At 39.1% G+C, this 23,860-nt stretch overlaps 1 protein-coding gene across 1 annotated transcript; it reads right to left on the bottom strand.

The window, feature by feature from the left end:
* Positions 1–1,525: 1,525 nt before the first annotated feature.
* On the bottom strand, positions 1,526–22,055 carry zc3h7bb (zinc finger CCCH-type containing 7Bb). The gene is made up of 22 exons (XM_052112643.1): positions 21,845–22,055; positions 20,729–20,789; positions 20,545–20,581; positions 20,158–20,355; positions 19,854–20,012; positions 19,631–19,711; positions 19,477–19,536; positions 19,309–19,351; positions 18,942–19,186; positions 18,448–18,754; positions 10,291–10,349; positions 10,051–10,150; positions 9,793–9,954; positions 9,420–9,625; positions 9,234–9,334; positions 8,899–9,080; positions 7,147–7,223; positions 6,636–6,874; positions 6,323–6,428; positions 5,984–6,092; positions 5,427–5,560; positions 1,526–5,273 (listed from the first exon to the last, which is right to left on the bottom strand). The coding sequence occupies exons 2-22, from the start codon at positions 20,785–20,787 to the stop codon at positions 5,235–5,237; spliced, it is 2,703 nt and encodes a 900-aa protein (XP_051968603.1). The 5' UTR covers positions 20,788–20,789; positions 21,845–22,055; the 3' UTR covers positions 1,526–5,234.
* Between the last annotated feature and the right edge of the window lie 1,805 nt (positions 22,056–23,860).

Genomic DNA, 23,860 nt, shown 5'->3' on the forward strand with positions numbered 1-23,860 from the left:
CGAGATCAGTTTTCGACCAATGAATAGCATTTCAGCGTGCCTATTGATGAATAGTTAATGAGTCGCGCTACCTTATTGGTCATTCCAGCTGTAAGCGTTGAATCTGCTAGCCAATAGAAATAAAGACAAGTTATCTAATATAGACCAACACAGCTGCTTGCGGTTGGATTATGAAAGTGAACAAAAATGCAGTTTAAACGTTGCTATCAGAGCCAATCACATTCCATTGTCAGCGGTTTATGTCGTTGTTTGTCTAATGGGATTCTACAAATAAACCTGGCGGTAACATAACTCATTACAATTATAGAAGTTCATTTATTTTCCACAGAGAGTGGTTCAGCAAACTGCCTTTTTTATCGCCACTTGGTGAAAGTTCATCCATGAAAAGGTTGAGTCTAAGGTCATGGTCTGTTAAACATGAGGCCTCTCTGCCTACAGACATTAAACTGATTGCTGGCATGATTACACGGATAATTAAAAAAAATAAAAATAAAAAATCTTCACGTACTCACCCTCATGCCATCCCAGATGTGTATGGCTTCCTCTCCTCTGCAGAACACAAATTAAGATTTTTACAAGAATATCTCAGTTCTCCAGATCCATTCCGTGCAAGTGAATGGTGGCCAGAACTTTGAAGCTCCAAAAAAGCATTTAAATAATGCATAAAAGTAATCCATAAGACTCCACTGGTTAAATCCATGTCTTTAGAAGCGATATGATACGTGTGGGTGTGAAACAGACCAATATTTAAGTATTTTTTTAACACTATAAAATCTACTTTCAAACAGCCCTCCTATGAACGTTAAGGAGAGTTCTTCTGTTTTTTACAGATTCACATTCTTCATGCATATTGCAGCACACTGAGCTATTGTGCAAATATTATTTATTATTTTCCTTTGCCTCATCCCTCCCTTTTTTCTTTCTCCTCCCTGTCCAGTAGGTGAGGATATGTACAAAGAATGTGAATCGCAAAACAAAAAGTAACTCGGTCCTCTTGTGAACACACTATAAATCTACTTTCAAGCAGCACTCCATAAAACAAAAAGATTACAAAGTGACTGTTTCTAAACCACACCTATTATATCACTTCTGAAGACTGGATTTAACCACTAGTGTATGCATTACTTTTACGCTGACTTTATATGCTTTTTAGAGCATCAAAGTTCTGGCCAACATTCACTTGCATTTTATGGACCTACAGAGCTGAAATATTCTTATAAAAAAATCATAATTTGTGTTCTGCAGAAGGAAGAAAGCCATACACATCTGGGATGGCATTAGGGTGAGTAAATAACGAGAGCATTTAAAATTTTGGGTGTACGATCCCTTTAATTCAGCATTAACAGTGATTTTCAAGTGGATAATTAAAGTTAAGATCACTTTAGCTTTCAATTTTAACAGTGATAAAAGAGATCAAGATGTTTCGAGCAAATTAAGTTGTTATACGATTAAATATACAAACAGTAGAATTAAAATGAATTGATTAGGAAATGGCATCAGAAACAGTTGATGTGCTGTTCTGTAGTAGAGGCCTCGTAAGACTGTCTCCCAGATCAGCAGCTAAATTTACCTCTTATATTTTGAGCAGTTACATCAAGTAAAAGGCCATCACAGTGGAATGAAACTACCAAGACAACTGAAAGAAAACAGAAAGTTGATTAAACCCAGAGGCCTCTGATGGGTTGAAGAGGTACATTAACAAATCTCTGTAACCCATGTTTGAGCAATAGCTCTTAATTGTTACTTTCTGATGCTTGACATCCCCACTGATTGCATCACATTTCCGTTCATGCCATCAGCTAGACCAAATATGGCACCAATATGTGATAAAACATGTAACTTATATTAAATATCTGACCAAAGTGTGGTGGCAAGAGCTGAAGAGCTCAGGAATACTTCCCCAGGCAGACTCACCATGACGAGTCAGTGGGAATGCTAAAGTGAGTTATATTTCACAGTCCTTCATCAGCATAGCCCTACAACAGCATAGCCCTACAACAGCATACTTACATGCACACCTGAATGGAAGCTTAAACGCATAAGTATTAAAATAAGCAGCAAGTGAAAATTGAAAAGTAAAAGGTAATTCAAGTCAATTAAATCACACATTTTCTAAAACAGTCTATTTATTGTTAAACACTTTCATGAGATTTGGTCCACTGTGATCATATTTCACTTCCAAACAGGGAGAAAAAGGATAAACAAAACAAACAAATGTAAAAATACAGTAAAAAAGAGGCATTGTTGTTTTTACTTTTCATTTTTTCAAAACCCTGATTTGGATCATAAAATAAACCCATTTTAACAGAAATGTCTTGACAGATACAAATCCAATGTTTGATAAAACCCACATTGTCCTTTTAGGCTGAATATGGATTATTTTGAACATGCTGCTGTTTTTCAACTTCACCCAGAAAGTGTGAAACACAAAGTTCCTTCAAACACAGTCAATCTTTCTAAGTCCAGAGAGCCCAGAACATTCCAGTTTCAGGATAAAGTAAACTCAAGCAGAGCAGGAGATCGCGGAGTAGATTACCCCAGCCTTCAGACATTGAATGGCCAGTACCAACCCTTTGATATAACCAATTGCAAACCCCATCTCATGTTTGAGAACAAGAGACCGTCAACGGAGATACTCTGGTTTCAATTTGTGTTCTTTCTCTATGTGGATATGCACACTACCTCAGCTCTACCAACTGTAGGCTATGGATACTAATAACTCTCACAGCAATCTGAAAATTATGCTGTACATTTCAGATGAGATTTGTGTACAAAACAAAGTATGTTTGTCTCCATTTTCACAAAACAACCAGAGAAATTTCACAATACACTTTCATCCCCTTGAATCTATTTCATAAAGTTGTCTAGCAGTGTATATATATATATCATTAAACCGAATAAGTAGGATTATTTGTTAAGGTATTTATAATTGTATATATGTTCATAATGTATAAGGCGCTATGCAGACAATCATAAATATCCATGTATGCTTTGTGTTCTGTCACAGTACAGCTGATGTGGTATAGCTATATCAAAAAGATCAAGAGAGCAGTGGAGTGTTTTTGCTTTAACCGCTCCATAAATCCTACACCACTCAAAAGAGAATCACAGGTTCCCTCAGCCATTGTTTTTAACAATAGAGAGGACTTTGAAGACAAACATTTACACTTCACAATATCATGGCTTCCTCTCACACTCTAAATGTTGATGCTGTCTCTTGCTTGTCATTTGTCTTCAGGTTAAACAACAACAAACAGATAACTACCATAGGATCTCCAGCAGGTGACATTAAATAATCGAATTCCTCTATTCTGGACAGTTCACGAAGCATACAAAGACATATTTCACGGTTAAGTATTATATTCATACATGGATACATATATTTAAAAGTGTTATACATCGCAATTAACATATACATATATCAATAGCATATAGTAGAATAGAAGTAGTCATAATGGCAATCACTATTATCACTGTCATCATCATAATAATAGCAGTAGTAATAATATGAGCTCTCAGTGAAGCGTACAACTAGGTCACTCCAGAACGTGCCAATTAAATCTCCATTCCAGCTGGAATCTTTTTTTGCCCAAATCTGATCTTCATATCTTATTTTTTTAACTATTACATCCAAATCAAAGTACTTGATTCTCTTTTCCATAACACATAATCTCAGGGTGCTTACAACAAGTTTCCCATCAATTACTATTCTTTAGGATTTAAGACAGTTAGGGACAGCAAATTCCCATCTTGATCTCACAAAACTGACATTCCTGGAGTGACTCACACAAGAAAAAAAATCACTAGCCATCTAATCAGCAATACATGTCATAAAGCATAGCTCAATAACAAGATGTTCTATGTATTCAATACAAGGTAAGGGTATACTTAATTAAGCTTAACTGCTAAGTTATCAATAATCATTATTAGTATGCCGATATAGGATATATATATATATATTCTGTACGTGTGTGTGTGTGTGTGTGTGTGTGTGTGTGTGTTTATATATATATGTATATATAATGTCATCTAAAAGTAAGGACGAGGCTTACTAAGGGTAGCACAGTATGTCTTGACAGTATATATTTGGACTGGCTATAACTATGCATAGGCAGGGCAAGTAGAGCTCTTTTGCCTATTTTCTTGCTAATTTGTCTCCATGCTTCTATAAATAAATGTTACATATGGAGAACTGTTAGGTTACTGGCCTGTTGAACTGTGGGGTTCCTTTGAGAGTGTTTATGGATATTGTTTATAGATTCCAATCTATAAACTCGAATGAAATTACATGGAAGTCTATTCCAACCAATAATCACTCATCTTAATATTCTCAACCTAAGCAAAAATTGTTTTATCAAGTGAATACAATCACAGTTGAACTGGAACCAAACTGTTTTAATCTAAATGGTCACATCATGCTGGACGGGGACTGCAGACTTTGTGCAAACAGCCCTCCAGTCATTGCTTTCTGCTCTTTACCAAACACTGCACAACTGTTAATCAGTGCATGCTGAACAAATGAGGAATGAGTGCATGTCAGTGCAAGATCTGTAAATGGGATTATGCAAGAAAGATCAGTTGTTGCTGGGGGCAGGTTTTAAAGTTAGAACTTAATTGCCTTGGTGTATCAAATACATTCTACACCTGACAAATTTCAATTTTCCTGTAAATGGCCATTGTTGGCTATACATTCAAACTCCTCTACCAATATGGCAGGAGTCCAGAGTTAAGCACCACTTCCTAAATCTGCCAATGCATACCTGACAGAAACACGAGCAGCGTCTTGATTGGTGGTTTGACTTGACAGTTGGTGAACCAGTCCTTCTTGGCCAAGAGTTTTTCAAGCACTGTGGGAACAGTGAGGTTCGAGGGAAAAGATGTGACATTTCACCTGCAACTCCTCATAAATGTAATTAAGGAACTCAAAAACTGCCCTTACTTAAGTTAGCTGTAATAGTACCAGTGTGCACTTTCACATACATGACACCCTATGAGTCTGTGCCGAATGTCATGTCAGTGAGTGTGCAAGTATGTTTGTTAAAAAGTGATAACATGTGGGGTGTGTGTGTGTGTGTGTGTGTGAGACAACAATCACTGTGTTAGTCCTATAATCAGGCACTCTGCCCTGCAGGGCAATAGAGCCTGATACTTCCCAGGGTGGCACTGAAAGAGCAGGGAAGAAAGGGGACATCTGATCAGGAAGTTTCATCCAGACAACCACATTGCCTGAAAGGTCACAGATCGCCTCCACCACCAGACAGCCGCCGCCCAACCTATTAGCAAAGAGCACAAACTAATCCAATGATGCACTTCACAAGCGAGGACCAAAAATTATAATTATGAAACCTTTTTTGCTTTCCGTTTTCCAGACATTTTACCACTTAATCACTCACAAATCAAAATCACTTTCTAAGGCAGCCACCCACCATTGACTCAGAATAGTCAGTTGGCATGGCGATCTGTTTTTCCTCTGGGGGTGGAGTCAAGAGGGTGCCATCTGCTCGCCGGTTTTGATTGGTCAACGATAGCCACATCTCGTACATCTGCTGCATATCTCTCACTTATTGAACAAAAAAGTTACAGAGCTCACCCAAAAATGAAAATTATGTCATCTGTCAAACTCACCATAATGTTGTCCCAAACCCATTTAATGTTGTCCCAAACCCATTTAAACTTCTTTTGTAGAATACGTGTTAGTCTCAGTCACCATACACTTTTGTTGCATCCTTTTCCCATATAACAAAACTAAATGGTAACATCTCCTTTTGTGTTTCGACAAAACAAAAAGTCATATGGGTTTGGAACAACATGAGGTGAGTAAATGAAGACAGAATTTACATTTTAGGTGAACCATCTCTGTTGTCTCAGCTACATTGTATCAGATAATACTGGGTAAAATCCACAGCAGAACACATGCATTAAGAACTTAAGCTATGAATTATTTAGCTGAGAAAAAATAAAAATAGAAATGTCAGATTCTCACAACTGTTGTTTTTCATGTAGGTCCACACATCCCTCTCCTCCAAACTGTGTGCAAAAGAACAGTTCCCAATATAGTGGCACTTCTTCTGTTTCATGACATGAACGCACATCTGCAGGAACAAATGGATAGTAAAAAATACAAATAAGAATGAGCCAAAAGTAGCATATGGTATGTAACTCTCACATTTCTCAATTCATTTGAAAGCCATTTTAAAAGAAATGTAAATGGCCCATCTTCTTTATTAAAAAGAAAAAAAAACATTGTAGGTTGTGAACTATTAAAACTCAATAAAACAAATTTAATCTTTCAAAACCCTTTTCTTATAAAGGAGTAACTTACATCATATTGTTGGGGGTAGGTGCGAGAAAAAGGTAGTGGTCGCACTACTACCCACTTTTTCTTCTCAAATGATTTCACTAGCAACACCCTGCGCTCTTTTGTCCAGCTGTGTCCAGATAAAGAACAGACACAGTAGAAAGAAGCATTATACATGGACCTTGAAGTAAAGAGTCAAGCTGCTGTGCATTGATCCCAATAAAAGTATTCATATTATATCTGTTCCAGTAGACGCTACAGGCATGTACATTTTTGATGAGAATGTTTCCTGCATCCTGGCTGTAAAATAATCTCTGCTTATATAAAGGAAGCTAACCTGTGCCTGGCTTTGGCAGTGCAGTACTTTAGTGACTTGTCTGGCTCGTTGACCTGCCCCTCCCTCCAACACTGTCCACACACAAACTTCATCTTCAGATTGAGGCCACGCCCTCGACCGCATCCTACTAGTCCCCCTCCTCCTGTGCCTCCTCCACCGATACAGTCTCCACCACTGACCACAGTACTAGTGCTGACAGCACTGCTGTTACTAATGGGCTGGTGGGGTCCGAGCATGGGCTGAGTGAGATAGGGTAAAAAGATAAAAAGAGAAATTAGGCAGAGAGAATGACATGGATATGTAGTGCTTGAATCAAAAACTATTAACACTTTATTCCCTAAAACTCACTATTTAAACAAGACCAATCACCTCAAATTACATTCGGCACAAGAGAAATCAGTAAAACATAAAAATAAAATAAAAAGATACGATTTTGGCAAGGATGAGTGTTTGGGAGACAACAAGCGCACAGCCAGTTTTCCAATCTATACAGTGTTCTTCAGAGCCTCACCTTCTGTCTCTGTGCATTCTGTTCCAATCGGTGCCAGTGTCTCTTAGATTCCTGCACCATCTCTTCATGGGTAATACCTAACACAACACATAAGGACAAAAAAAAGTCAGTGTCAGAGTTTTGGCTAAGACATTTGGTGCCAGCCAACGTGTCCGGGAATTATAAAGTTTACCGGACAAATTGAAAAAACACTGACCATCTCATTTCAATGTTTATTTTGCGATGTAACGAGATGGACAATGCATAATGTTCAATATAATAGTGACACAATCAAGTCAAGCGAACAATAAATGTTTGTTCATTATAGCTGCTTTTCCATGAAAGAAAAATAGCAGTCATGTAATTAGCATAAAATAAAATAAATCCAAAACAAAAACAGAGGGCAAAGCAAATGCCAAACTGCTATTTGCCACATACGCTCACTGAGCACTTTTTTAGGAACACCAGTACACCTACTTAAACACTTGTAAACCACTTAAACAATTGTAGTGAGCCATGAAGCAGATGGGCTACAACAGTTGAAGGCCACGTCGGGTTCCACTTGTCAGCCAAGAACAGACAGCTGAGGCTGCAGTGGGCACAGACTCATCAAACTAGACAATTAAAAACTGGAAAAACGTAGCTTGGTCTGAAGAATCTAAATTTCTTCTGAGGCACACAAATGGTAGGGTCTTTATTTGGTGCCGACAGCCTGAATCCATGGACCTAACCTGCCTTGTGTCAACAGTTCAGGCTGGTGGAAGTGGTGTAATGTGTGAGGAATGTTTTCTTGGCACACTTTGGCACAATTCTTTTAATGGCTACTTCCAGCATGATAATGCACCATGTCACAAAGCAAATGTCGTCTTAAACTGGTTCCATGAACATGCCAATGAGTTCACTGTTCTTTAGTGGCCTTCCTAGACACCGGATATGAATCCAATAGAACACCTTTGGGATGTGGCAAAACAGGAGATTCGCAGCATGAATGTCTGAAAAACAAATCTGCAAAAATTGCATGATGCAATCATGCCAACATGGACCAGAATCGCAAAGGAGTGTTTCCAACATCTTCCAACAAAAATCGTTAGGTTATTTCATAATTTCTCACCACGGCTAATTTCTTTCTCTTTATTTTTATGACTATTATACTCAGATTTTACATAACACGTTATACTGCCAACACTAAGTAAAATGTGTGCAGCGTTTCTCAACAGTTTGAGATGCACATGAGCCTGGTGGTCTTCTCCATAAGATGGCAAAGCTGTTTTTATGCGATTCTGAAGTGTAAAGCTTATCACTGCGGTCATGCGAGATGAGAATAACGCAGGCTGCTTTTGGCAGTGTGTGGGATACTACCCACTGTAGTCGTGGATTAGTACTTAACAAGCTGGCGGGAAAGTTTAAACCGAAAAGGCTCAGAAGCGCTGTCATCATTGGGTAGGTGTCACGTTGAACACTTGTGGCATCAACTAATGACGTGTTAATATTTTTGCCAGACATTGTGTCTGACAATTTTTTTAATTTGTCTGATATTGGGAAGTTTTAACTGTCAAAAAAAACGGTATTTACTGGCTAATTGAAACTGTGGAAAAGGTTGATTTCAATTGTCTGTCTCCACTGACATGTACAAGTGCCAGAAATCGTGGGGGTTAATAATGCCCCAGCAGCAAATGTCTCTTTTTTTTTTTTGCATCTCCATTTCCAGAACATACAAAATCTTAATAAAGATTACTAGCAATAATTGACTACTTAATTGCATGTCTTATTTACCTGTGTCCTGCTGAAGCACCCAACACTTGAGCTCAATGACTGAGTGTGCAAAAGAGCAACTATCCTCCCGCTGGCAGCCATAACGCACCTCATGGCGGCACACATCAAACTGGCAAAGCGGATGAAGAGGACGTACTTTACTGTAGCGCACGTTTGCTGAGCGAACCACGTGCACCAGGCACCTGTTTGGTTAGACAGCATCAAAACAACAGACAAGATTATGAGGTGGGTAATCTGTAATGGTAAACACTTAAGTGCAGCAAAATCATAGTAGTTATCCAGGTCCAAGTGCAGAGAGGGATAAAAGAGACAGAAATCCAGAGAGGATGACTCACTTGTTATCATCAAAGGGATGTCGTGCAGTGAGGTTGGAACACACAGCCAGATTCTCTTTGCTTCGCTTGCTAATGATACGAGGCTTACTGTCAAAACATTCCTACAGCAAACAAGGGGCAAGAATAATCGCTTAGACAACATATCCAAACATCAATGCAAAATGCCTGGATAATGGTGCACTTTACCTCACAGAGGAACATAAACATGCCCATATGGAGCTGAAGCAGACGAGTGACACTGAGGGCCCGCCGTTCGTTGGTCCCCAGAGGGTCAAACAGAAGCTCTCGGCTTAGGGCTCCCTTCCTCTCTTGGGTCCACACATCTATCTCTTCCTGGCAATAGGCAAAAGTGCAGTTTTCGCCATACTGGCACTCCTGACGCTCCTGTACCTCTGCAAAAAGAGAATGACAATGAGGTCAGGAGTGAAGAATACATTATGCTGCAAAGCTTCTGTATGCTGAAGAAAAAAAATAAAAACAACCTAGTGCAGAGTTTGCATAATGCATCATAGATTTGATTTTGAAAACAAAACATTCTTGAATAAAATCAGATTCATACCTTTGCAGAGGACAAACGCCCCAAGGAAGTTATTACGAGCAGGGCGGGGTCGCACCCTCTTCCAAGTGGGGTCATCTGACATTTTGAGGCGACAGAGCAGCACATCTCGCTTACAGCGATGAGCTGCATCAGGCTGATAAAGGTAGTCTATGACCCGGGGCCCTAAAAGGTATAACATGTTTTTTATAGCATTAGGTTTGAAATGTATCTTGTTTCTCCATAGCTAACATTAATAGATGAAGTTAAAGAGTACAGTACCTACGCGACTGTAGCAGGCATTACAGGCCTGTCTAAACTCATGTGTTGCAGCCAGAGGGTTTCGTGACAGCAAAGAGAGGTTGGTAACTGCTGGACCATTCTATAGAGAACATTTTCAGAGCAAACTTTAAAAAGTTGAAAGGAATTTTCAAGAAATATACAGAGAACAGTTAATGAGTAAGAACTTAAGCTCAAGGGTCAAACTTATAAATTTACAGGAATAGAACAAATATGACTCACTGCATTGATGGAATTATGGTTCCGCAAACCAGAGATGAAACTGTGAAATACTCGTCCACCTAAGGTTGTTAGGAAAATTAATGAAAACAAAAACGCAACAAAAATGATTGGTGACTTTTCACATATGTCAATACCAAACTGATGAATAAGCAAGTATTGTCATGTAAAAAAAAAATCAGCATTATTCAACTACAGTAAAATAATAAAAATGTAAAAAAAAAAAACAGTTCCGATTCTGATTAGATGAGCCTTTTTGAAGCTGTTGTAAAATGACTTTAAATGCACATCTGTGACAACACGTTCTATATTAATGTGCAAAGTTGCTAGGCAACCGAAAACAGACTACAGTTAAGTCCCCAGCATACTTCGTTCTTTACTCAGAGCCAAAAATAAGTTTAAAACTTCCTTCACGCTGTGGACATACTGATATGTCTCTGTGCTCATGAAACTAACACAAATACATTAAAAAAATATATCAGTAATACACCTCTGGCCATCTTCTACATTTTCTAATCTAGTTAATATTATACTATTGGACTGAAACTTCCAATTGTATAATATTACTATTGGAATATTAATATATATTAATATATATTAATATACCCCCCACACACTTTGTTACACATTTGGTGTTCCCAGTCAAAAATGACGGCCTATTAAGAATTGCTTATAAATCTCTTATTTTGGTATTTTATCATTAAAAATTGGATTATATAATTTTGTCAACTCGTTTTCTTTCAATCAGAATAGGTTTTGTATTTCTGTTTGGAACTTATTGATTATAGACCTTACTGACCTGATCTTATGCACCTAATTTGAGTGAAAAAAGCATTATGATCATTTTGGCAATATTAAATAAAATATGAAAACATTCTGTACTATTTATCACACTAGTGATAGACAGGCTGGTAATTTTTATTCTTGGAAGACCAAATTACGTAAAAAATGTAAAGACAGCAGAAGTGTTAATGGGCAGAATACAGACAAATAATGATGATAGGCATATCTTACTTTGGGCAGATGTGTGAATAGCTTTCTCTACACATAAGGCACTTGAGTGAAGTAGCATATCAAACAAAAGAGTTAATGGGCACTTAAGGGCACTACTTTGAGTAGATTTGATTCCTTTTGTAGACTAATTAAAAAAACTGGGAAAATGTCTCTAGATGAACAATCATATAGATGCAGGTGAATTTGCACCAGCTCGCTAATAATTGCACGTTAATGTGTTCATGTTGACTGATCTTAACTGACTGAATGGGAATTAGTTGTCTGCCTCAAAGTGGGTGGAGCTCCAGATCACACCTAGCGATGACATGTACCAATGGCAGTGCAAAGTTTTCCTGAAAGTTCACACTGGCAAGCTGTTACAAACCACCAAAACAAACTCAAAAGCACCTTAGTTTTGACCACATTTTGTTTGAAATGGCACACACCTTTTCATTCTACAAGTTCGTACAATGTATGCCTGGGCCTTTAGGATACTGAACTATATACTTTTTCCTTTCTTTTTCTTTTTTTTTTTTTTTTTAATTCAAGCTTTTGACATTGACAGGGTTTAAACATAATTGGCCAATCTGAGCTAAAACAAATTGCCCAGATGGCTACACTCCACAGAATATCCACTAAAGTACATTATCACAATATATATCACAAATAATTACCACACAAAAAGGGGGAGAGGGGAAAAAAAAAAAAAGGGGTAAAATAAGCATACCAACAAATTACATCAGAATTGTGTAGTTATTTAGTCCTTCCATGCCAGGTTCTGTATTCCCAGCGCTAGCAGATGCGTCTCTCCCACCCCAAGATAAGTGAGGAAGGGGTCCCATACTCTATAGAATTTAAAAGGTTTATCTTTTAATGCTGTTGAAAAAGCTTCATATGGAATAAGGCCTTTGGCTGAGTAAATCCACTGTGCTATTGATGGGGCTCGATCTGTTATCCAGCAAACAAGTATGCATTTGCGAGCACAGTGTAGTAAGATTTGGAGAAGGTGTGCCCCTTGGAATTTGGACGGAGTTCCTGGCTCATCCCGAGCAAACATGTCTTTGGTCCTAATTGTAAAGAGCAGCAAAATATACACTCAAGTTCCCTTAGGACGTCCATCCAGAATAGTTGTATTGTTGAGCAGCTCCAGAAACAGTGGATGAGGGTTCCTTCTAGTCTTTTACATTTATTACAGAGGTTGGAGAGTTTTGGGTTCACTTTATGTCTTTGGGCTGGAGACACATGCAAACGATGAACAATTTTAAATTGCATTTCCCAGGCAGAGTTGTTGGCTAGATAGGAGGGCATCTCACATATGGCTTCCCAATCAGTTGTCTGAATTTCTTCCCCCAAGTCCTTTTCCCATAACACCCTAGTTTTATCTGAACTATCTGTATTTGCCCTTATCAAAAAGTCATAGAAGATTTTGGATGCAGATCGAGATGACGTAAGTTTATTTAATTGTTCCTCAATTGGGGACACGCATAGCCCATTTGAATAGACTCTCAGATTTTTTGTTATGAAACTGCGTATTTGGTGGTATACCAAGAAGAGCTTCTTATTGATATCATATTTTGCAGTAAATTGTTCGAAGGTCATTAGCTGTTTAGTCTCCATCAAATCTCCTATGACATGTATTCCTTTATCTTTCAAATGTATTAGGCCATCATTCATCCCCGGGGGGAAATCTGGGTTGTTATGCAAGGGTGTGAGTAGTGAAAGATGGGAGCCAAGCCCTTCTGTTTTGCGTACTAATCTCCATATTTTAATCATATTTTTAAGGATGAAATTATCTTTAGTTAGAGTTCGCTGTGTTTTGGGCGACAGATATAGTAGATTCCGTAAAGGGATTGGCCCAAGAGTTGTGGCTTCTGTGCTAATCCAAGTTGAGTTTGGATCGTTCAAGTGCCATTCCAGAGTAAATCGAAGTTGGGCAGAGAGCTGATATAGGTTAATGTCTGGGGCCGCTAGACCTCCACATCTACTCAAGTGTTAAAAAGCTATATCTCAGTCTAGGTCTTTTTTTACGCCAAATAAAGGAAATAATGGAGCCACGCAACTGTTTAAGTGCTTTGCTTTGGAATGAGAACTGGTAGCATTTGAAATGGGTATAGAAGGCGGGGTAAAATATCATTTTGACAAGATGGACACGACCTAATAGGGATAAGGGAAGATTACACCATCTATCTAGGTCTGATCTTATGTTCGAAAAAATAGGGACGAAATTGCTTTTATACAGACTTTCCAGCCTCTGTGTAATCTTTATACCCAAATACACAAAGCCTGCCGGAGACCATTTAAACGGGTGAGAAATTGTAGGGTTGAGGGAGTGCGATTTACTTAACGGCATTGCTTCTGACTTTGAAAAATGTATTTTATACCCAGAGAAAGAGCCAAAATTAGAAATTGTATCAATAAGATGTGGAATTGATTGTTGTGGAGAGGCGAGGTAAATTAAGATGTCATCGGCATACAGTGAAATTTTATAAGTTTTCTCTTCCAGTCTAAGTCCTTCAATGGTTGGGTCATCTCTAATGGCCGTAGCCAGCGGTTCAATAGCCAGCGCGAACAGCAGCGGCGACATCGGGCAGCCTTGTCTGGTACCACGTGCTAAAGTAAATCTGGGGGATTTAAGACCGTTAGTAATGACTCTGGCTGTGGGGGAAGAATACAAAATCCTAACCCATTTAATAAATGCATCACCCAAGTTAAATTTAGAGAGTACTGAGAATAAGTATGGCCATTCGACTCTATCCAATGCCTTCTCAGCATCTAATGAGATGACCAGTCCAGAGTTTGCGTGCTGATTTGAATGTTGAATTATGTTAAGAAGCCTTCTAATATTATGAGCTGAGGATCTGCCTTTGACAAAGCCTGTCTGGTCAGGATTAATTATTTTGGGGAGAATTGATTCCAGCCGAGTGGCTAATATCTTTGCCAAAATTTTTGTGTCCACATTTAGCAGAGAAATGGGGCGATATGAGCCGCACTCCTCAGGGCATTTACCTTTTTTAAAAAGACACATATGTTGGCTTCTGTCATGGAGTCAGGAAGCTTATCAGAATCAAATGAATACTGTATCATTTCATGCATTAAGCTCCCTAGCTCCATTTTAAATTTCTGAAAAAATTCCACTGTAAACCCATCGGGCCCTGGTGCCTTTCCTTTGGGAAGACTATTAATACAATTCAAAATTTCGCTCAGCTCAATTGGTTTGTTTAACATCTGTCTTTGCTCCTCAGTTGATTCCTGTATATTTAAGTTTGCAAAGAATTTACTCATATTATCACCAGAAGAAGGGCTTGATTGGAAAGAATAAAGCCTCTTATAAAACGCTCTAAAATTTTGTTGATTACTTTGTTATCATGATGACACTTGCCTTCTTTATCTTTGATACTGGATATGACCTGGGCTTGGGATCGGCTTTGCAATAAATTGGCTAGATATTTGTTAGGTTTATTGGCAAATTCATACATCCGCTGTCTAGCAAAGAAAACTGACTTTTCAGCTTTATTAGTAAGTATTGCTTCAAGAGAGGTTTTGACGGTTTCTATCTCGGCAAGAAGCACATCTGAGGGACAAGTGTTATATTTTGTTTTTAAATCATGGAGAATAATTTCTAATTTTCTCTGATCTGCCAGCTGCTTTTTTTCTGGTTGGATACATAGGATATAATTAATCCCCTAATATATGCTTTAGCCGTGTCCCAGAGCAAATTGGGAGACACTTCTGGGGTTCTATTGTCCATAAGAAATAGCTTAACTTGCTCTTTAAGGTAGGATTCAAAATTTGGGTCATGAACGAGCCATGATTTGAATTTCCAGGAAGCCGGGTGGTATATTTGGTTGGATAGGCCTAACCTAAGAAAAACGGGAGCATGATCCGAAATTACAATGTTGCCAATATTACAGTCTATTACAATTTGGAGTGAAATCTTGGGAGAGAAAAAATAGTCTATTCTGCTTGCAGTTTTATGGACTCCAGAAAAAAACGTGTATTCTCTATCTCTGGGATGAAGGGCTCGCCAAACATCTACCAGACCAATTTCTTCACAAATCCCATTCAGAGCTTGTGCTCTGTTGGAAGGCCTATCATTAGATGGTAGCGATTTGTCAAGTTTTGGTTGCAGCGTAGTTGAAGTCACCAGCGATTACACTATGTTCACACTGCCATTCAGCAAACTTAGAAAACACCTGTGTAATTAACTCATTAGATTGAATTGGGGGGGAAATAGACATTCATAAGGGTAATGGGTTGTCCAGCTAGTGTAGCTTTGAGCAGGATAAACCGTCCTGACTTATCGGAATATGTATTAATATCTGATAATGGTATACATTTATTTACAAGAACGACAACTCCCCTACTTTTACTGGTGAATGACGAGCCATACACTTGTCCCACCCAGTCTCTCTTCAATTTGACGTGCTCGCTGTCTGTTAGGTGTGTCTCTTGCAGAAATGCAATGTGAATTTGTTCTTTTTTTAAGTAATTTAGAATCTTTTTTCTTTTTACTGGGTTATGAACACCCTTTACATTCCAACTACATATGTTTAATATAGATTTATTCCTTGACGTAGCCAAGGGGTAGTTTAATATACCAACAGCACCAATATATGTGAGATGCCCTGCCCAGTTTTAAAGTGCAACTAGTCTGTTCAATTCTAATACCCATAAAAATTGGAGATGAGAGAAAAGAAAAAAAAAAAAAAGAGAAAAAAAGAAAATAAAAAAAAATGAATTTGTGTTGCCCTGCATGTCGAACATATAACATAGAACTATTTACATTTAGCATCTTATAAACATTTTTGAAAATAGACAAGGGAAGTCTGACGCTGGTCGGTTTCACATTTGAGAGCAGTAGTGATCGCCACTCTGTCTCCTTGGAAACATAACATGACCGAAGCTTAGACAGAACAAACAAAAAATGTGCGGTATTCAAAAGGAACACCGCGAAATCAAAGAGCTTTGATATAATTCTCGGCAAACCGCTGAGGCAACAGCCTTCTATATACTTATTGGTTCAGTATTTAAATCATACCATTGTTATATTCTCCTTTTATTTTCCCTTTAATCGTCTACCCCCTAAAACTCTGAACAGAAATTTTCCACACGTACTGGGGGGCGCAGAAGTGTCATTAAATCACACAGAGCATGAGCAAACTGATACCTTATCCTTCGGCCTCTCCGGGGCGATTTGGGCCTGAGAAACTGGTAGTTGATGGTTCGGGCATACTGTCGAGGAAAGACTCAGCCTCTGTCGGCTGTTTGAAGAACTTCCCGCCGCCGTTGTGCTGTACTCGAAGAGTTGCTGGATATATCATGGCGAAGCAAATTCCTCGTTCACGGAGTCGTCTTTTCACATCTCCAAAGGCTTGTCTTTTCCTCACTATGGCCACAGAAAAGTCTTCAAAGATAGAGATGTTTTGGCGTTTGTAGACCAGCTGACTCGCGGCTCTCGCTGCTTGCAGGATGCGCGCCTTGTCTTGAAAATTATGTAGTTTTACCAACATCGCTCTCGGTCTTTCTCCTGACGTGGGAACCCGTGAAGGGACTCGATGCGCACGCTCTATCTTTACCTGGCGGTGCTTGAATTCGGTGTTAAGCAGATTGGGCAGCCAGGTCCCGAGGAACGAGACCGGGTTCGTCCCTTCTTCCCCTTCGGGTAGGCCAATAATTCGTAAATTGCATCACCTGCTCCTATTCTCCAGGTCATCTATCTTGTCCAGGGCCGCGTCAAGCTTTTTTTTCATTTCGTTCAAGTCCGCGCTGTCTCTTGAGACCGTGTCTTCCACTGTCGATATACGCGTTTCAGCTTCGGTGATTCGGTTCTCCATCTCCTCGAGATGTGTCCCTACCACCGACAATTTCTCTAGCACTGGGTCAATCTTGTTATCCAAAGCCTTATCGACGCCCGCCAGGACTTCTGCTGTTATTTTCTTCCCAAGTGCGTCCATGTCGCTAGGACTCATTGGAACATCCGCCATTTTCAGAGAGGAGCGTGTGTTAAAGTTCGTTAATATTCTGTTACGAAGTCTATGACTGGAATCAGGTTGTTTCTTAGGCATGTCTTGTCACTTCTGCATTTAATTTCCGCCCTCCCAGAGATGATATTAAGTTTAAGGAGGGAGATTTTTCAAGGCTTTGCCGGAGCTCGTCGTCAACACGGCTACTCCATTGAATGCGTCACGTGACCCCCCACTTTTTCCTTTCTGATAATTATAAAAATAAATATAACGATTCCTGCCATTAAAAAAAGTTTCACAATTAATAAGACACCCTATGGATATCATACATTACGTCGCAGCCAACTAATAATACCAATAGGCATTTTAAAAAGACTGAATGCTCCAGCCAGCCTAATTTACACTTAGAAAAATCCTGATGTTGCTATAACAATGCAAAAAAGCACTTAACAATTTACTAGAAGTGAAAATCAGCCCCCCTTTCCTGTTTTCAACTCAGATTTTTAAATCCATAAGGATCACTTTCTCAGTGGCGATAAAGGCAGTGATGTCAGCCGACTCATCAGCTAGATCTCACGCTCTTCGATTTCAAATTACAAAAAGAACATCACTTAAAGTGTGATTGCATCATTCAAGGCCATGACTGGGATATATCTTAAAGACCACACCCACCAACAAATAATCAATCTTATTGGCTGATGAATTTGAAAATCTGACTTTAGATGCCAATTCACTTGAACTGTTGAGGGATTCTGTCGGGGTGAAGGCCTGAGGGGGTGGAGCTCAGACTCACGCACTGCTTCGGCTAATGAGCTTGGCTTCGGGTAAGCGATTAGGGAAACCAACATGCTTGCTTGCAAGCATCGAGGAATAAATTCTGATTGGATACATTTTCATTTTTTGCTATTCACTTGTAGATGAATTGGTAGTGGAAAGCAATTAAATATTCATAGGCAAAAAGGTGAATGAGATGAAAGGATGAAAAAATATTTATTTATTAGGCATGTTAGGCCAGCAGCTGGCCCTGAAAATTTGCTACCGATTAAACATTAGTGGCTTATGCTGTTGCCATTAAAGCTTTGTGCAGTGCCTAAGAACACTACTTACCCCATGGTAAAAGAACTGTAATGCACATACTCGAGTGGCTTATTGCTTTAGCATATCTTGTACCAAGTCAGTTAAAGCACTTAACTTTGTTACTCACCAGGAAGTGTGTACTCAGAGAGGGAATCCAATCCTCCTGTACTCAGTGATCCAGACCCCATCTTTCCAGCAGTGTCTCCTGTTGCAGCCCCAGAGCTGAAGGAGCTAAGGGAGTCCATCGCTTGGGAAGACACTTCGCTTTGACCCAGCACTGAGAATGATTCCAGTGGGGTGTGTGGACTGACAGCAGAGTTGAAATAGGGAGATGTAAGCTGAGAGGAGGAGGCTGTAAGTACAGGAGAGTATGAAGGTCTCAAACCCACAGCAGTGTTTGGAAGGTTAGTGGGAATGGCCCCCTGAACTGGGTTCTGGTGGTGAGACAAGAAATATTGAATGTTAATGAAAACTGAAAGAGCAACACTTATTCTACCACATATAAAACACTTATTCTAGCTCCCCTGTATTACTATGTTTTTGTGTGTGTGTGTCTTTTTCAATCAGGTATTGAGCGACTATGTCCCAGTGTCCCTCCCTGTAGCTCTCCATTTCACTTACCACGCTGACCTCCAATCCTTTGGGAATACTTTCCAGCATTGTATCTGGACATTCTTCATTCATCACACATTCAACCATGTGTTCAGATACAGGCACAGAGTATGGTACCCGCCCCGACGGCTCCTGGCTTGGGCTCTCGGGCATGTCTTGGGGCACAACTGGGCTGAGTGTGGGCATTTGGGGATCATCACTGACTGGGATTGGTGTTGCCAAAGGGGCAGGGATGCATTGGGCACTTGTAAGGTCTGTGAGACAAAGAGACAAACTCAACTATTTATATTTGCTTAAACAATATGCTCATCATGTACTATGTAATTTTACATACTAACTTGCAAATACATATAAAAATCTTGAAGGTCAGAAATACCTGAGCCAATGTCAGTCAAAGACTCAAGACCATTTGAGGAGGTCTGGAAAAAAGAGATAAAGGTTTGCCAAATTAATCCAAAGCATACAATTCTCATTTTCAAAAAACAGCTACTTTAACCAATCTAGGGAAGGTCTGGTTTCTTATCAAGCTGAGATGAATACTTGCCTCCCCTGTTGGAGAATTTGTGTCTCCATTGTTATCTGTCCCAGAAGCTGTGGAATCAAGCTGAAGTAAAAAAAAAAAAAGTGTCAAATTACTTAAGCATATACTCTCAACATATTATCAAGATATACATCCCGATAACATAACAAGGACCAACCTGAGGGCTGACGTAGGCTTTGCGGATTTTCAAACCCAGTTTGTTGGCTAGATCCTGAGCAAGTTCACTAACTTGCCTGTCCTGTGTAGAACAAAGCAAGCAACCAACCAAAAAAAGGGGTTTGCAGGCATACAAATCTCTAAGTGCATATATTATCTATAGAAATACAGGTATATTTTAAATCGCAGACTATTTTGCCATTGCTTTACAATTCAACACATACATGAGGTGCAGTTAGTAGGCATCCAGTGCCACACTCATAAGCCTCTCTGAGTCGGCCCAGCTCCCTCAAACAAAGTGCCTTCCTGTAGAGTGCTCTGCGACTGCCCTCCGAAACACACAGTGCGCTGTCACAATCCTGCACTCCACGTTCAAATTCCCCCTAAACATAAAACATGAGAAGTCAAAACATCTCTGCAACTCTTACTGTGTTAAGTAGTTCATAATGACAGTTGAGTGATAGATTACATGTCAACCAATGGTCCAATGAAAATCAATGCTGTAAAATAGCAGAGAGACCAACTTACTACACTGTAGTGTGCAGCAGCCCGGTTCACATAGAGGCTCTCCAACAGCTCTGGGGGAATGACCAGTGCTTCAGACTGAGCATAGCGAGCTACATTTACACCCTCACTGTAATGTACATCCGCCTGTCTCCACTCTCCATCGCGAAACACTGCGTTACCCTCGTCCAACAAATTACACACTAGCTGAGTCAGAAATGCCTGCAGAAGAAGGGAGGTGAATTTCCATTAAATCTGCATTCATGTGGATTTTACTGCAGGCTTCTTGTTACATATTTTATCAAAACACAAATAGTGCCACAACTAATTAATTGATGTTCAGGTACTATTGCCACGATAATGTGGAGATAAGCATAAAGAACTGAGAGTGCATTCTCAAAGAGTTCTGACCTCATAACCTTCAGGTTCAGGGAAAGGCAAAGATGACCTGTGGCAGAAAGTAAATAAAATTGTATTTAGGAATTTTGGATGCCAATCAAGTCAACATAGAAGAGGTGAAACAAAAAGTTACAATTATATTTGTACTGAGGAGCAGTACAGCAAAGATATGTGAAGTCTACCAGTACAAACTTACTGAATGAATCCCAAAGCTTTCTGAATTTCTTCTTTACGCTTTTGCCGTTCTGGATCCATAACTGTAACATATCATAACCAGAATCCAACCAATAAGTAAGAAAATAGGCGTTCAATTTTAGCTTATTATTTTTTTTTGTGTGTGTGTGTTTTACTACATATGAAAACAAAGAATATCCATTCAATTAAAATATTTTTAAAGGGACAGCTTAAAATTCACAGTGATCATTTTATAAAGAATAAACAAACTAAATGTTAAGTGAAAACACTTGATTTAGTCTTAATGTTATCATTTAACTAACAACTATAACATAAGCTGGTGTGGAAAATGACAGAAATATTTCACAAATCCCCAAAAGATTACACTTATATAGACTAAATAACTCACAACAAAGGCAAGTAAAACATAATAATAATCTGCACAAAAGGTAGATGTAACACAAGTGGAAAGAAATCAGATGTAAATATCTAAGGCCTAAAACGTGTGATAAGCAGGTCGGAGCACATCGAGCTCGCCTGAGAAAAACACCCACTAATGCAACTCTCTCCGGACTTGAGAAACCGCGAACAACCAATAACAAATCGTATAAGTACTCCTCGCTATATTTAAGAGGAACATTATTTTTTACACTGACTTGTTATAAAAAGAGCCTATCAGTGGAACACACTGAGAAAGTTTCCAGCCACAGGCTTCATGTTAGCATTAGCTGCAATGATAGCCGCTAATGCTGCCAACTTCAGGTTTGTTTACCCACATTAATATCAATGCTGAGTTTTATTTAACGCTACAGTGTCAACAAACAGCTAAAACACATCGAGGATATTCTTGTGGGTTGATATTTTGTTATTAAACTTTAACGGGTCGTTTCTACGCCGCATCATCTTAAAAATCCCTTTAAAAATCTCCTGGTAGCCAATTAGCTAAGCTTCATTTCCCGAACTGCTGCAGCCATGAAGCGTCTTTTAACCTGAACATCGATAGCAAACACGAGACAAGAGGTTACATAAAGAAAGTTGTGTTTAAACATGTAAAATATAAGTTAGCCACCATGTCAAATGTCAGCTTAGTAGCAAGCTAAATAGAAGCTTGTTGGGTGGACATTTTAGTTAAACCCACCTCCGACTTTAGATCGTCTCTTCCACCAGGTCCAGATAGTTAAATCTGTAAATACTGTGTCAGGGAAACAATGAGTGTTTTTATTCCTTCAAGATCATACTTTTGTTTCCTTCAATTGCCACGAGTAGCGGACAGAACATGTGAGTCTTGTCTTCCGAGTGGTTCTCCTCTAGTGAGACTCCAGCAGGTCCTGCTGGCAGAGAGACAGAGCTTGTTTGTTCAAAGGGAAGCCTTCAGACACTGGGGGCACGAGTGTTCTTTCATTGTTTTATGTGTGTGTGTGTGTGTGTGTATATATATATATTATTCATTTTCTGTCTGTGCTGGTGATATTTAAATGTATCTAACTTTATATTTGGAGAGCATTGTTTTATTGGCTGATAATGTTCTTCTCACCACAATTGTACAGAGTGGTTATCTGAAATACCATATTCTTTGTCAGTTCAAACCAGTCTGGCCATTTTCTGTTGACCTCTCTCATCAACAAGGTATTTCCATCCACAGAACTGCAGCTCATGTGGTGTATTTTATCAAGTTAAATATACATTAATCAGGTGTAATCAATGCCATTTTATTCTACAATTATTTCTGATGGTCAAGCAGGTTTTTTACTGTGTGTGTGTGTGTGTGTGTGTGGGTGGTTGGTTAGGGGCCTGTGCAGGAACAGAAATAGCCTCACATATGTGCTCTCATGACTGAGCTCAACATATGTGTGTGCCTATTTAGAGGTCTGTGCAGGTTTTCTCATGACTGCTGAAAGAATATATGGTGAGGCTCTTCTACAGGTGTCTCATGTCCATTTCTTAAAATAATTACACTGGAGTCAAAGAATAGGATGATGGATTATGGTGACATGTTTGAAGTGTATTAGCCCCACATGTATTTAAGTGAACCAAAACCCAGAGATGGGTTGGTTGTTCTGCAGGCTTTATTGTATGATAATAAAGTCTATTCTTCTGAAATAAAAATCCCTAAGACTTCGAGTGATTTTTCACGAATTGGGTAGAAACTACTACACTCACTGGATGTTTTTTGTTTTTGGCACCATTCTGAGTAAATTCTAGAGACTGTTGTGCGTGAAAATCTCAGGAGATCAACAGTTACAGAAATACTTAAACCAGCCCATCTGGCACCAACAATCATGCCTCAGTCAAAATCACAGAGATCAAATTTTTCCCCATTCTGATGGTTGATGTGAACATTAACTGAAGCTCCTGACCTGTATCTACATGATTTTAAGCACTGCACTGCTGCCACATGATTGGCTGATTAGATAATCGCATGGATGATTGTTGCCAGATGTGCTGGTTTGAGTATTTCTGTAACTGTTGATCTCCTGGGATTTTCACACACAGCAGTCTCTAGAATTTACTCAGAATGGTGCCAGAAACAAAAAACATCCAGTGAGCGACAGTTCTGTGGATGGAAATGCCTTGTTGATGAGAGAGGTCAACAGAGAATGGCCAGACTGGTTTAACCTGACAAAATATTTGGTAACTCATATAACCACTCTGTACAATTGTGGTGAGAAGAATCTCATCCCAGAATGCTATTCTGTGATGTGGGTTGGTGCTCTTTTGGCAGTGCGAGGGGGACCAACACAATATTAGGCAGGTGGTTTTAATGTTGTGGCTGATCGGAGTATGTCCATCTAAAATTTTTATAATTATAATGATAATAATATTAATACAAATCTTTATTATCAGAGACCATTTAGCCCAGAGACGGAGCATTTGTGTTAAAATGTATGTGAGAAATTGGAACCAGAACATCCAATATGGCAGATGTAGAAAAGGAAGTCCCGCCTCACATGTAAAAGAGCCCAACACCTTTTAGATACAGACATCGCCTGTCAGTCAACTCGAGAACGCGCATGCGCACCAGCTGGACTAAATTGACAAATAATTTGTTTGCATGATTTGAGCTGAAGAAGCACCATTTTTGATAGATTTGTACCTCTGATTTGAAATATGTTCTTTGATAATAATATTGTCCAACAATTTAGGAGATTTCAGT

The sequence above is a fragment of the Xyrauchen texanus genome, chromosome 40, assembly GCF_025860055.1.
Source record: "Xyrauchen texanus isolate HMW12.3.18 chromosome 40, RBS_HiC_50CHRs, whole genome shotgun sequence".
Taxonomy (NCBI): Eukaryota; Metazoa; Chordata; class Actinopteri; order Cypriniformes; family Catostomidae; genus Xyrauchen; species Xyrauchen texanus.

Coding starts and splice junctions, on each gene's coding strand:
- zc3h7bb (XM_052112643.1), bottom strand. CDS start 20,787: ATGGATCCAGAACGGCAAAAGCGTAAAGAAGAAATTCAGAAAGCTTTG. Junction 19,712..19,853: donor GCCTACTAACTGCACCTCAT/GTATGTGTTGAA, acceptor TGTTCTACACAG/GACAGGCAAGTTAGTGAACT. Junction 9,626..9,792: donor GGCGTTTGTCCTCTGCAAAG/GTATGAATCTGA, acceptor CTCTTTTTGCAG/AGGTACAGGAGCGTCAGGAG.